This window comes from Branchiostoma floridae, unplaced genomic scaffold (assembly GCF_000003815.2).
Source record: "Branchiostoma floridae strain S238N-H82 unplaced genomic scaffold, Bfl_VNyyK Sc7u5tJ_1354, whole genome shotgun sequence".
NCBI classification, from domain to species: Eukaryota; Metazoa; Chordata; class Leptocardii; order Amphioxiformes; family Branchiostomatidae; genus Branchiostoma; species Branchiostoma floridae.
The window spans coordinates 71,387-85,875 of record NW_023365707.1 but is presented as its reverse complement, the minus strand read 5'-3'; the positions used below and the strand labels follow the sequence as shown (position 1 = coordinate 85,875).

General features: G+C 45.0%; 1 protein-coding gene across 1 annotated transcript in view; it reads right to left on the bottom strand.

Annotated features, from left to right (window-relative positions):
* Nucleotides 1–1,278: 1,278 nt before the first annotated feature.
* Nucleotides 1,279–14,489, bottom strand: part of LOC118407485 (protein argonaute-2-like) — a 30,125-nt gene continuing 16,914 nt past the window's right edge. The window contains exons 9-22 of the mRNA XM_035807972.1: nucleotides 11,255–11,318; nucleotides 10,771–10,842; nucleotides 10,435–10,482; nucleotides 9,732–9,863; nucleotides 9,093–9,107; nucleotides 8,880–9,013; nucleotides 8,189–8,373; nucleotides 7,109–7,268; nucleotides 6,665–6,755; nucleotides 4,661–4,855; nucleotides 3,479–3,613; nucleotides 2,920–3,021; nucleotides 2,113–2,312; nucleotides 1,279–1,680 (exon numbers count right to left, since the gene is read on the bottom strand). Coding sequence (XP_035663865.1) covers nucleotides 1,572–1,680; nucleotides 2,113–2,312; nucleotides 2,920–3,021; nucleotides 3,479–3,613; nucleotides 4,661–4,855; nucleotides 6,665–6,755; nucleotides 7,109–7,268; nucleotides 8,189–8,373; nucleotides 8,880–9,013; nucleotides 9,093–9,107; nucleotides 9,732–9,863; nucleotides 10,435–10,482; nucleotides 10,771–10,842; nucleotides 11,255–11,318 — 1,642 coding nt within the window. The 3' untranslated portion in view covers nucleotides 1,279–1,571. The remainder of the gene's footprint in view (nucleotides 1,681–2,112; nucleotides 2,313–2,919; nucleotides 3,022–3,478; nucleotides 3,614–4,660; nucleotides 4,856–6,664; nucleotides 6,756–7,108; nucleotides 7,269–8,188; nucleotides 8,374–8,879; nucleotides 9,014–9,092; nucleotides 9,108–9,731; nucleotides 9,864–10,434; nucleotides 10,483–10,770; nucleotides 10,843–11,254; nucleotides 11,319–14,489) is intronic.

The window sequence follows — 14,489 nt, the reverse complement described above, 5'->3', positions numbered from 1 at the left end:
GGAGTTCAGTTTGTTGTCATTGAAAATTACTTTCGTGGACCTGTAAGTCGCATTGTGAGCCATAGTCCCCGGGAGACTGAACATGAATAAGCTTGCCTGCGTGTGAACCGCGCGGCGACGGAACGAAATCAAAACAATGGTGGTGGGGGAGGTTCACGCACCGTGCCATTCTGGACTATTACAAGAGCGAGTTCGGGTCAGTTCTTACCTTCTCCTTTCCGGACAGCACAGGGATAATTACACGTAAGCTTCCACGAATTTTGGTTGAATTCACAATTGTCCAACTGGCAGGGACATTTAAAAACATCATTCTCTGACAACATACCCTTGATCGCTACATATCGAACGATCCCCCTTCCGCGCCGAAACATACATACAGCATAAATTTGTTGTTTTTACATACAACACAGGCCGGCATTGTGAATGGCGCGAAATGTCGGCTTCGTTTCAGAGTCCGTGATTTGTTTTGAATGAACCCCCAGCAATCTCCGCCAAAGCTACATGATTGCAAAACCGCCCAGTCCAGATAATTTACGCGAGAAACAGAAAATAAAGTGAGAGGCGAGGCGTAACTCGCACGATCTGTACAAGTTGCGGTGCTATCTGTTTCGGCGCGAAAAGGGGGTTGTTCGATATGTAGCGATCAAGGGTATGTTGTCAGTAGAACAAACGAGGTCTACAACTGTGAATTCAACCAAAATTCGTGGAAGCTTACGTGTAATTATCACTGTGCTGTTCGGAAAGGAGAAGGTAAGAACTGACCCGAACTCGCTCTTGTAATAGTCCAGAATGGCACGGTGCGTGAACCTCCCCCACCACCATTGTTTTGATTTCGTCCCGTCGCCGCGCGGTTCACCCGCTGCAGACAAGCTAATTCACGTTCAGTCTCCCGGGGACTGTGGCTTCGTAGACAGCTCACAACGCGACTTACAGGTCCACGAAGTTAATTGTCAACAACAACGGACTGGCTTCCAGAATGGTGGTGTGATTTCCCGCCGAAGGGACCGAGGTTCACCGAGCAAAATGGCTGGCATGGCCAGAAGTTTCAATTCTGATTTGTGACGTCAGCGCGCAGGCAATCAGAACGAGGCCATTACGTCATCGGCCAGCGCGGCGGGGAGAGGAGGAGAGCGCGAAGTTCAAACGTGTCTACAGGGTCATATTGGGCGGATTAATGTTAAAATTGACGTAAATCAACTTTTTAATGAGTAAACTACTGGAAAATAATGAATTGAAGATTTTCTGATGCTTTCCTTTAACAACTCTACTAGTCTATCACATTAATTTTCTACTGACAAAAACTTGCTTCTTCAAACAACACGCCATAAAAATCCATTCTCCGTTAGCGACACAGTTGTCGCTACAGTCACCGCTGAAAGACTTGGTGTTTCTTCGCGAGCGTTCTGGAAAGTCTCGTAATTTTTCTCTTCAGTCTTCACACTTTGTAAGTTTTTAAATATTTGGCTGGTCTCCATGGTAACAAAACGGCCTGATATGAAAGACAGGAGGCGGGAAATTCTTCAGTTGAGGTACAGCTGGCTATTTGGATCGCCAGGTAACAGTCACCATGGTTACGCGAAGTACATGACGCGCAGCGTGTCAGGGTGGACTTCGACGGCGCGGGCCATGTCCATGGGCGTCCGCTCCCCGCTGTCTCCGGAGCGATGTGAGCCCTCGCCGCTGGGAAACAAAATATGTTGATAAATGTTTTAATTAGGAACAACATCATAAATTCAACACAACTGTTTCGGAGCAATGGAACCCCTTGCCGCTGGGAAACAAAAATGCACAAATGTGGAGTAGTTAAAGGAACACTGCATATTCAGAATAATACAAATTTGAACAATCACAGGAATTTTGAACATTGGAAATTGTAAGGAATTTAGATAAACTCAGCAGTAAAGTTGAAGAGAGGGTTAGATGAAAGGTTATAGATGAAAGGTTAAAGGTGAAGAGTTAGGTATTGACATGTCCTGATCCACGTGGTGCTAGTGTGTATGAAAAGTAACAAAGTGGTCAAAGTGATGTTTGGGTTAATGGTGGGGTATTAGGAACAGACCTAATGTTGTGAGTAGATGTTGAAGGGTTAAAGGTGAAAGGTTATGAACTGACCTGTCGTGGTCCTTCTCCACCAGGTGGTAGCGAGCACGGAAGGCGACGAGGTGGGCGTAGTATGCGGGCGCGGGAATGGAGACGCTCCGAGTGCAGCGGACGTACGTGTGGCACAGCTGATACGTCAGCATCTGCAGGTCGTCAGCCGCGAAGTTGTTGTCATCCCAGAGAACGTGGTAGTGGGAGGGTCGACTCGTGCCCTGGGGGGGCGGAAGGAAACAAAACTAGCATGGAAACTGGGGCTCAGGGACATTGGATATGGATACTGTGGTTCTGCAGCATCTCAACAAGACTAGCATGGATACTCGGGTTCAGAACATGGACAATATCAAAGTTGTTGTCGTCCCAGAGAACGTGGTAATGGGAGGGTCGACTCATGTCCTAGGGGAATGGAAAAAAACAGGCTTTTTAAAAGTGCTCAAGGTCTTGCATAATGCCTACCAAAAGATGGCAACCCCTACTTGACCATAGCAGGGCTTGAAATTAATTTGTTTGGACACAGAAGCCTAGACGAAAATTTGGGTGCGCAACATAAATAAATCAGATCAAAATAAATCCAAAAGTCAAGCAGAATGTCAGCAAAACCTAATACAAAGCTTCCTTCCTTTCTTCAAACTTGTCCAATGGATGATATCAGACACATGAACAATGGGAATCGAATCCCAGACTTGACAACCCAGAAAAATAACACCCCCTCTCACCTGTATGCCCGCATGACTGCAGAGGTAGAAGTCGAACTCAGTGGGATGTGTGATATCAGCACATGGATATTGGGAATCGAACCCAGGCCCTACATATCACACTCACCTGTATGCCTGCGTGGCTGCAGAGGTAGAAGTCGAACTCGGTGGGATGTGTGATGCCGACATCAACAGTCGTACCTGCTGGGATGTTTCCACTCTTCCCAATCTACAACGGACAAAAATCAACAAAACTAGATGAAAATTATAAATAAGCAGAGACTCTTTTTTACGTGTTTCAAAATTATCCTGACTAGCTGTGACACTAATTGCAAAAAATCAACAGTTTCAGCTCAAAAATAACAACACATTGGTAAATAATCCATAATATGTTGAGGTAATTACTATACAAAGTCACAAATCTAAACTATAGACAAACCATTTGGCTACTGTTCTAGTAACGACCTCTACATAAGGACCACCTGCCAAAGTAACTCCGTTTTGGTGGTTCCTCAGATGATTCTTCCTATTAACACAAGCATTAAGAACCCTGTCTATAATGACCTCTTGTCCACATAGACCCCCTGAGTGGTCTTCTACTAGGCGGGTTTGACTGTAATAAGTACATTTGTACAAGTTGGAATGTACTTTTTAGAACCAGAAGTCGACACTTTAAGAAAACTGACCTGTTCCTTCTTGTCTGAGCAGAAGAGTCGCGTATGATGTCGTTTCTGCACCACGATGAACGTCACGCCGGGTTCGTAGCCGATCTCGAGCCGCACGCACGCCTCGCGGATCGCCCGCAGCTCGTGCCACAACACCTGCAATCAGACACAGTTGTAACTTATGGATTCTCCATCATATAACATTGACACAAGGAACAACAAAGACTGATAGAACTTTAACCCAGGTTGGAATAGTCAAGCACAACCACTGACCTGTATCTTTTCACTTGGGACACTACATGTCCCAACTGTTTTTTTCTGACCCCAGTACATAACAATTCGAGTGCTTTTCAACCCGGGTGGACTTGTAGAACAGGCCCTGCCCAACCTTTCACTCCAGTATGACCCGACCTATAACCCTGACCTATATAGCCCTGAACCCTGACATTGTTGGAACTGCCCCTTATTGACACTGTCGCAGTACATGATAATGCAGGTGGTTCTGAATCAGGTGACTTGTAGAACGCGCACCCTAACCTGCCCTGAACCCTGCCGTATAACCCTGACCCTTGTCCTGTAGCCCCTGAACCCTGACCTGTTGGAACTGTCCCTCGCTGACCCCGTCACGGTACATGATGATGCGTGTGGGTTTGAAGCGGGTGGACTTGTAGAACTGGATGAGCAGCTCCAACACCATAACCTGACCCCTGCCCTATAATCCTTGCCCTGTAACCCCTGAACCCTGACCTGTTGGAACTGTCCCTCGCTGACCCCGTCACGGTACATGATGATGCGTGTGGGTTTGAAGCGGGTGGACTTGTAGAACTGGATGAGCAGCTCCAACACCATAACCTGACCCCTGCCCTATAATCCTTGCCCTGTAACCCCTGAACCCTGACCTGTTGGAACTGTCCCTCGCTGACCCCGTCACGGTACATGATGATGCGTGTGGGTTTGAAGCGGGTGGACTTGTAGAACTGGATGAGCAGCTCCAACACCATAACCTGACCCCTGCCCTATAATCCTTGCCCTGTAACCCCTGAACCCTGACCTGTTGGAACTGTCCCTCGCTGACCCCGTCACGGTACATGATGATGCGTGTGGGTTTGAAGCGGGTGGACTTGTAGAACTGGATGAGCAGCTCCAACACCATAACCTGACCCCTGCCCTATAATCCTTGCCCTGTAACCCCTGAACCCTGACCTGTTGGAACTGTCCCTCGCTGACCCCGTCGCGGTACATGATGATGCGTGTGGGTTTGAAGCGGGTGGACTTGTAGAACTGGATGAGCAGCTCGCGCACCATGGAGGCCAGGTCAGCGATGATCTCCTGACGGTGCGTCTGAATCCGGACCGTCGCCGCATATCGGCTTGGGTGGGCGTCCATGCTGCCTACAACCTGTGGTATCAACACAGATCAGGAGGACAGTAAGACACCTGCTCCAAGGACAACTAGAGACATGTAAGGGCAGTGAAGATCCTTCCCAAATATTCTGTTCAAAAAGATTCACATTTTTTAAGAGGATGTGACCAAATTTTCTGTTTCAAAACTGTACAGACTAGCTAAATCCAAGCTATTAGTCATGACACATACACTGTACTTGCATTTGTACTGAAGAGATCTACACTGTACAATATCAAAACTACATGCACTTTGTCCACAATTTCTCAATCACAATCTGTTATATGCGATGCTCATAGTCAAAGCAACATAATGCATTCAATGTTAGGTGATCACAGTATGGTAGATATAAAAGCTTAAAGCAGTCCATTAAATCCTGATGCATAATCATGTGGTTAGTGGATAACAACAAGCACAATCCTAAACAAGCACAGTTTCTCTGCAAAAACAACATAATATGCCACAAGACCACACCAATCCATTTCTTTTTTTTCTATTTGCTTTTGGACAGACGAGGACGATGTGGCACTGCACTCAAGTTTTGTAGCTTATATATTAACAATGCCACATACACGGTACAGACAGAAGGAAAGTCATGTAAAGTGCCTTTCCCAAGGGCACAACGTCGGGGGCACGGTGGGAATCGAACTCAGAACCCATAGATTCCGAGCCGAACGTTCTACCAGTTACGCCACACCCGACACCACCATGCGAAAACCACCAATCCATTTGCTGGTTCCTAACTCTAAAACAATGGATTCTGCACAAAAGTCATGTACAGGAACACAAAAATCAATTTTCATGGGTTTCGCTGAGATTGAAGTTACGATTTTCCTCCCAGCTCTTCATTTTCATTTCATCGTTTTGCTAAATTTTGACTTCAGAATGTCCTGGAACCAAAGAAATGTATTCGCGTGGCCTTAAACAATAGAACAGTATAAACTGCAAGCCATTCAGTAGCACAGGCAGGATTATATGGCTGCTGTCTGGAAAGGAAAATGCTTTCATATGAAACATTCGGATCAAATGTATAAATATACAGTCATACAACATGCATCGGGGTATTAAACAAGCAGGACAAGTGTAGTTTACAGTGTGTATAATTGTGAGATGCAAAATTATTCGAGTAAAAAGTGGCTTGTAGGTGTTGTGTATGGTTAAGCTGTTGTTTGTAAATATTAGTGCATATTTTTAACATTTAAGGATTTGAGGAAAATCAGCTGGACAAGCAGGTTGCATCAGAATAAAAGGGTAAACCACAGCAAAAAATGCAGAGAGAAAAGCGGGTGAGAATTACAGAAATGCTCCAGTCCAGAAAAATAAACTCTCAGGACAGAAATGATAAATATGTTGAGTCTTAAAAGTTACTCTTTTCAAGCATGCGCCAAGTTACCCCGCTGGGTGTTTTGGACTAATACATGCAAAAGCAAACAACTGCTTAAAACAGAGGGACGAAAGCATGTGAGATTGAAGCAAACGTTTGTCAAGAAACAAATGCTTTGGGAGGTTACCTCCCATCCTAACCAACGGGTGCTTTACACCTATTTTATACCCTTTCGAAACATGCGCAATTTATTGTCCAAACATGCCAGGAAACCCAAACCATTGCTGAAAACAGGGCAAAAAGCTTGCATGTTTGAAGCGAAAGTGTGCGGACGTACAGCTGCTATCGAAGGTTTCCTGCCATCTCCGGCCGGCGGATGCGTGACATCGGCGCCGAGAAAAACGACGGGCTCCAGGAAAATGTGCGGACTGGAAGAGAGAAGAGGTGAGGTCAGAGGTCAGGAGGTAACCATGGTAACGTACCGCTGCGATGGACGGTTTCTTTTCGTCGCCGGCCGGAGGGTGGGTCACGTCCGCGCCCAGGAAGATCACCGGTTCACGGAACACCCGCGGACTGGGGGAGGGGGGCATAAGAACACAGTCTCCAACAAATCAGTCAATCATCACTCAATCAATCAATTTTTATCACAATAAATCTGGGAAGTAGAAAGTACCACTGGTTCAAAAAACAATACTCTCAAACTAACTTTCAACCAAAACTATTGGTAACAATGGAAAATCAACTAGCAGAACATTTTGCTCCTATACCTACAAATGTCCGAAATAAACTGTGGAAAGTATGACTGTATGTAATCATGCTAAGCTAGGCTTAAGAGATCTTTTGAATTCGATTATTACCATACTGTGAGTTGAGGGGTATATGGCACATTCCATTGCGAGAAGAGGGGGTGTTATTAAGAGTAATACCGTATGTGTGGGACCAGGATGTTGTTGACCCCTCCCAGTTTGACGTTGATCTTGAGGCACAGGTTGGACAGCGTCTGGGGAGACGTCTTGATGACGTTCTTTACCTGGACGCACTGCGTGGCCACGCCTAGCAACGTGTCACCCACTCTCTTCACCTCCGCTAAAGGAAAAAATAAGACAAAAAATCCAAAATTTGCCTAAAACACAATCAATTGTGACCATCTCTACGTACAATGCTAAGCAAAAATCCCTGAGAGCAAACTTACTAGATGTATGTCTATGTCTATGTAGAATGGATATCACTTACTTTTAGTCTGATGCACGATTTTCCTTTACAAAGTCTGGACCTGGTGTTTTCCTGGTAGTACATGTACCACTAGTATAGTTTACCTGTTTGTTTATTCGTTTGTTTACCACTAACCGTAGACGCGAGTTTTCCCAAGCACCACCAGTTTCAGCTGCAGAATAGATTTGTTTACTTCTTTGTTTATTTGTTTGTTTACCACTCACCATACACAGGTGTTTTCCCGGCAGCACCACCAGTATCAGCTGCAGTCCTTCAAACGTGTTCTTCAGGTAGCAGAACATTTTGTTTACATGTTTATTGTTTACCTGTTTACTGTTTACCTGTTTATTGTTTGCTACTCACCATAGACAGGTGTTTTCCCCGGCAGCACCACCAGTATCAGCTGCAGTCCCTGGAAGGTGTTCTTCTGGTAGCGGAACACCTTTGTTTACCTGTTTATTGTTTACTCGTTTATTGTTTACTTGTTTACTACTCACCATACACAGGTGTTTTCCCCGGCAGCACCACCAGTATCAGCTGGAGTCCTTGGAAGGTGTTCTTCAGGTATCGGAACATCTTTGTTTACCTGTTTATTGTTTACCTGTTTAATGTTTACCTTTTTACTGATATTTACCTGTTTATTGTTTACTTGTTTATTACTCACCATAGACAGGTGTTTTCCCTAGTAGCACCATCAGTATCAGCTGCAGTCCTTGAAACATGTTCTTCAGGTAGCGGAACATCTTTGTTTACCTGTTGATTGTTTGTTTGTTGTTTACTTGTTTGCCACTCACCATAGACAGGTGTTTTCCCAGGTAACACGACGAGGATGAGTTGCAGTCCCTGGAAGGTGTTCTTCAGGTAGCGGAACATTTTCTCCACCTGGTCGGCTCCTGTGGCGTACTTACAGAAGCACGGCTGGCCAAGGATCGGCATGCCTGCGTCGTTGGAGATACGCTGGAGGGACTGCGTGAAATTCCTGCAGCAGTTGGAGAAAAAGTTCTGTTTTAGCTTTAGAAACAGCTAACAAAGTAACAAGAACATATAATGAGACTTTTGGGACAAAGAATTTCACCAAGAGGGGTTTCATGTAGTATTTATTGTATATCTAAGACACCAAAGAATTTTAGAGAGGGCAAAGACATGATTGGCATCCTTGCATCAATAGAGATATGATGCAGCGACTGTGTGAGTTCTCTTCGCAGGATCCACTTTTCTTCTGCCGTGCACGCCAGTCTGGTTTCTCCTGATTTTAGCTGCCTGGACAGTGTTCTAGGATAGAACACACTGACACCTCACCTGAGCGCCTGCTCGCTGCACTGCCTCTGAGGAGCGAAGCATGCCATGGCACAGACTCGGATCTCGATACGGGATGTCATAATCAGTGATGCGGTAAGAATCAGCCGTCAGGTTTAACATTACAAGCAGCAAACTGATGTTAGCTGCCTGGACAGTGTTCCAGGATAGAACACACTGACACCTCACCTGAGTGCCTGCTCGCTGCATTGCCTCTGAGGAGCGAAGCACGCCATGGCCCAGACTCGGATCTCTATGCCAGTGTGGAACTGCTTCCCTCGCATGTCCCACACGCCCTGGTTTGGTACCACTGTCGCCCGCGTCTGCAGGAACGATACAGTAAGGTCCAAGTAAGTGATACATCCGTGGATAATATGCCCGTACATATGTAAATAACTTCACGTTTTGTGACCAAATCTGAACTGTGAGCAGCGACACCTGTCCTGCAGTACAATGTGAACAAGTAAGAATTGCTCTAAAGGTGACAGACAGTCACTGAAACGTTGGTGAGAATAAAGCAATGGTTGTGTAAAAAGAGCCTCTTCATTCAATCAGTGATACAGTTACTGTAAGAATCAGCTGTCAGGTATAACATTATAAGCAGCAAAAGTTTGGCGAAGGCAAACATCTACAGGCTGACACAGATTTCACCTATTATACAGACCATCTTCTAATCTTACTGACCAGAAGAACATTTGCAGCAGTACCTTAATTGACTTTCAAGGCTATGTCAATTTCTTAACCGTCTAAATTGTAACTTTTCTCAAATTTCAAGAAAACGAACACTTTCTGAGCTTGAGAGAAATGCCTTTTACATTGTTTACCTCAAAACAAACACTAAGTCTTGTAAACAACAGTTTCACTAGAGCTTAATAAGAGAAATTCCTTTTACAATTTGTTTACCCACCCTCCAAGTTTTCTGACTCACTGTAACAACATTTCTATCATAATTGAGTATTGAGGTTATACTTTTACAAATTTCACCAGAACGATCACTTCAAACAACAGTTTGAGCTAGAGCTTGAGAGAAATGCCTTTTACATTGTTTACCCTGCCTCCGTACTGAAGCATGGGCGGGTCCAGAACACGGCCCTCGATCTCTGCCATGTCTGTGGAGATGTTGATCCCGAAGTCTCGGACGTAAGGGTCGGAGTTGAAGTTTGCTTTCTGCATCTGTGACAAAATTGAATGAAAATATAAAAATTAGATAAATGAGTGAGTGTGTCATTGAGCGAGTGAATGAATGACTGATCCCAAACTGGGGGCCGCAAGGGTCAGAACTTGAGTTACACATCTAAATGGAGATACTAGTATCATTAAATAAATGAACAAGTCAGAAAGCAAAAATCGAATGAGTGAGTGAGAGTGAGTGAGTGAGCGTGTGAGTGAGAGTGAGTGAGCGTGTGAGTGAGAGTGAGTGAGTGAATGAGAGTGAAGAGTGAGTGAGTGAGGAGTGAGTGTGTGAGTGCGTGCGTGCGTGCGTGCGTGAGTGCATGAGTGAGTGAGCAAGTGAGTGACCGAGTGAGTGAGTGAGTGACCGAGTGAGTGAGTGAGTGAGTGAATGATCCAACAGCTGCTGGAAAGATTTTGAACCATCTTTACTACTGCAGATATTACTCAACATATAAGTGTGAAAGACAGAAAGATTGGAGTCTGATTTTTTCTAACACAAGCAAAATAAAGTCCAGTGACCAGTACAAGCAGAACCTGATAAGTCTTAAACATATTGTGTATTAAAACTCACCAACTTTATGATTTCCTTTTCTCTGTCGGGTGCGGACCGAGCAGTGGCCTGGAGGGATGAAAAAGTGTCAAATACAACATCTGAAAACAGCAAATTCTATCATAATGATATTTACGGCACACTTATGGGTAGATGAGAGCATGTTTAACATAGAGTATCTTTGTTGAAATTTTCCATTTTTAAACATACTTTCTTTAGATCCAATCATTTCAACAAATCCAAATCTATTGTTTTATAATCTGCACTTGAAAATTGTGTGTAAAAAAAACTTGGAAAAACAAGATGTTCTTGATTTCAAATGCATTGTAGGTAGATGGAAAAACGTAGGTGTGATACCTTAATCATGGTGGAGGTCTGCATGTCCGTCAGCTTCTTGATGCAGCGTTGCCCGGCAACAATGTTACAGACCTGCAGCCATTGGTCGAAAATAGTAGTACAATAAAAGAATAATGTGAATCAGTTCTATTTCTTTTCCTGACTTGTACAGACTACACATGTATGTAACATACAATTGGATTTATACAAAGAGAATTAAAATGAAAACATTGCAAACAAGTATGAAATTGTAAATGATGACTGAATTTCAACATTAAACCATTAAATCTGAGCTGAAACTATGTGCTAGCATGTCCAACCCTTGCCTGAATGGGAACAATAGACGATAAACCAGATTGTGTATAAGTGAGTAATCTAACTCCATGCCTGAATGTTTAAAGCTCATGGTGAAAGATGTCAATTTCTATTACATTTCACATTACAAATTTTGAAGTAGTGCAAGTCCAAGAACATTTTATGATTAGCAAATTCGTCCAGATCTCACCTCCAAAGGTAGGTAGGTGTGTTTCTGCTCCTGTCCCACCTGTAGACAGGGGAGGTGGGGAAACCTGCGGACAAAAATACATGTACAGGCATCAATTCACACAACTCCCCATTCATACAACATGGCGCGGTACGCGCTAGTTAGGCAAGAAGCAGACTCAGGGACAAGGACAACCGCATCTTCCACCGCCGTGTTCTTTTGGTCATCCATCAAGGGACATATTTTAAGTGCCAAAATTTGAGCATATTACTTGAATTGGGGAAGTATCAACTGATTGAAATATTGCTAGAGAGTACTTTTCTCTGTGTGCAAAAAAGACCAACATAATTATTACAAGAGCTAATAATAACACCTCATTTGAAAAGAAGAAGTCCTTAGACAAGTGTGTTTACTTCCATGAGTGTTCAGCACCAAGGACAGGTGTGCATGGGTGCATGGTGTTCAGCAGTTTGTTTACCTGTGTGTGGATGGTGTTCAGCACCAAGGACAGATATGCTCCCTTATGGTGTATGGTGTTCAGTACCAGGGACAGGTGTGTTTACCTGTGTGTGGATGGTGTTCAGCATCAAGGACAGGTGTGTTTACCTGTGTGTGGATAGTGTTCAGTACCAATGACAGGTGTGTTTACCTGTGTGTGGATGGTGTTCAGGGACAGGTGTGTTTATCTGTGTGTAGATGGTGTTCAGCACCAAGGACAGGTGTGTTTACCTGTGTGTGTGGATGGTGTTCAGCACCAAGGACAGGTGTGTATACCTGTGTGTGGATGGTGTTCAGCACCAAAGACAGTGTGTTTACCTGTGTGTGTGAATGGTGTTCAGCACCAAGGACAGGTGTGTTTACCTGTGTGGATAGTTTATTTATTTATTATCAGGCACTATGGCCCATGTGGACGGACAATTGACAGTACATTTAAAAGAAAGAACAATAATCTACTGTTTAAAATCAAAAATACAGGACTCACATTGCGTCTCGTCGTGCACGTGGTCTGTGCACGACCTTACAGTAGTTACTCCAGAAAGTGCTTGTGGAGATAGCATCAGAGCATGCCAGCGCTCTTACAATATCGTTCTCGGACGCCAGGAGGCGAGTCGCAAATGAATGCGTCAGCTTACGCCTCCTGGCGTCGAAGGTGTCTAAGTGCAACAGTGCAAACAGCCAGCTGTTGCTGGTGGATCTAGGTTGCGACGTCATGATTTTAAGGGCGTCGTGGAATGCAACTCTGACTCTCTGGAGCGCGGCGGCGCTATGATTAGACCACACCTGTACACAGTACAGGGAACAACAATGTGACATGAACAGGACTCGTTTTGTCTCAGCAGAACAGTTACCGAATGTTCGGGATAGGGTGTTGGCTTTGGTGTACAGATAGCGAGTTTGTTTGCGAATGGAGTCATCGTCGGACAGATCAGAAGTAATTTGGTAGCCAAGATATGTGGTTGATTGGACATACGGTAAAGGTCTGCTGTTGAGCGTAACCGAGGGAGGCGTCCCCTGTAAGCGGATACGCTTGCAGGGGAAATACATACAACTCGTTTTCCTATCACAAAATGTCATGTCATTTGCGAGACCGAAGGACTCGCAAACATTGATCAATTTCTGTAGGGCCTTTACAGAGGGGCAAATCAAGCAGATGTCGTCGGCATACAATAAATGATTTACGCAGACCTTACCGAGGAAGCAGCCGACATTGGCGGAATTAAGCCTCGCAGTTAGGTCTGCAACATACGTATTAAACAATAACGGAGACAGTAGGCTGCCCTGGGGGACACCGTTACCGAGGCTGAAGCTGTCTGAGACGGTAGTCCCCCAGCGCACAGTGAGGACTATCATCTTAAACCAATATACAATGATACGCACTAAGTATACAGGTACGTTTTTGTCTATCAATTTCTGAAACAATACATAGTGATTAACCTTGTCAAAAGCCTTGGCGGCATCAAGAAAACAAACGAAGACGGGAGAACCTCGGCTTTTAAAATAGGAGATGATCTCTTTGAGGGCAAAAATGCACATGTCTGTACCATGGTGCTTTTTAAAGCCAAATTGGTTCGCTGGGGAAGTCAGATGCTTCTCCAGTCGGTTGAGAAGAAGCGATTCGAATAACTTGAAGATTGGGCTAGAAATAGCAATGGGGCGGTAGTTATTCTTAAGAGAGGGGTTGAGGTTTTGTTTCTTAATTATCGGGATAAGGATGACCTTAAGTAGAGTAGAGGAAACATGACTGTGCACTAGCATGGCCGAGAACAAAAGTGACAACAAAACAGTAAGCCGAGGTCCCGCGTACTTTAAGTGCTCAGCTGATAATCCATCAGCATCGCACGACTTCCCATTGGCTAGCCTATTAATTGCTGCGCCTACTTCAGATACAGGTGCTGACATACCAGGATCGTAGCTGACATCAGAGTTAATTGTGTCATCTACAGATGACTTACGGTCATTGGTACCAACAGAGTTCAGTAGTGAGTCGTAATGTTGCCTCCACATACTGGCAATATCGGACGGGCCACTGTGACCATCAATGTTACAAGGCAGGTTCGACCTGGGGCCATTTTGGGACCGTAAGGCTGACCAAAAGCCTGCCTGTCCCCCCTTACGTAAACTAGAGGCGAGCGCATCTGCCCTGTGTTGGGCTTCCGTGCGTCGGCACTCTCTAAGGGCTAATTTAAATTTCGCCCGCGTTCTTCTCATTAAATCCCAAATGGCCCCATGCCTCGGGCGCCCGAGTTCTCGCCAAAGAAGGAATGCGTCTCGAGCTGCATTATGGTGCTCTTTGACGGCGGCATTCCAACCAGGAATCGCGTTGGGAGTGGCACATTTCCTCGGCGAGAAAGAGGTCGTAGCTGCACTTTTAAGAGCTCCGACCGTAGCACAAATAGCGGTATCAAGAGAAGTTCGGTGGTCGATGCTCTTACAATTTGGATTTTTACCTAAAATAGCATTAATTGGCAGATCGACTTCTGCAAGAAGGGCATCAGCCCGAGAGTAATACCGTGCCAAGTCAGAGGGGGATGCGCGTTCCCAGTTGATTCTGTTAGGGGGAGGAATCCCGTCGCCAGCTGTGTTTGTAAACACAGGAGTTGATGACCAGTCAAAGGAGACCCCCAGGGGAAAATGGCCCGAGGATACCAAATCATTACACACGCACATTCTTCTGAAATTACATCCGCACCTTGGAGTTCGGAGGCATACCCAACTGGGTCGAGCCCACCAACGTTTGAACCCCGTGAGCTTCACT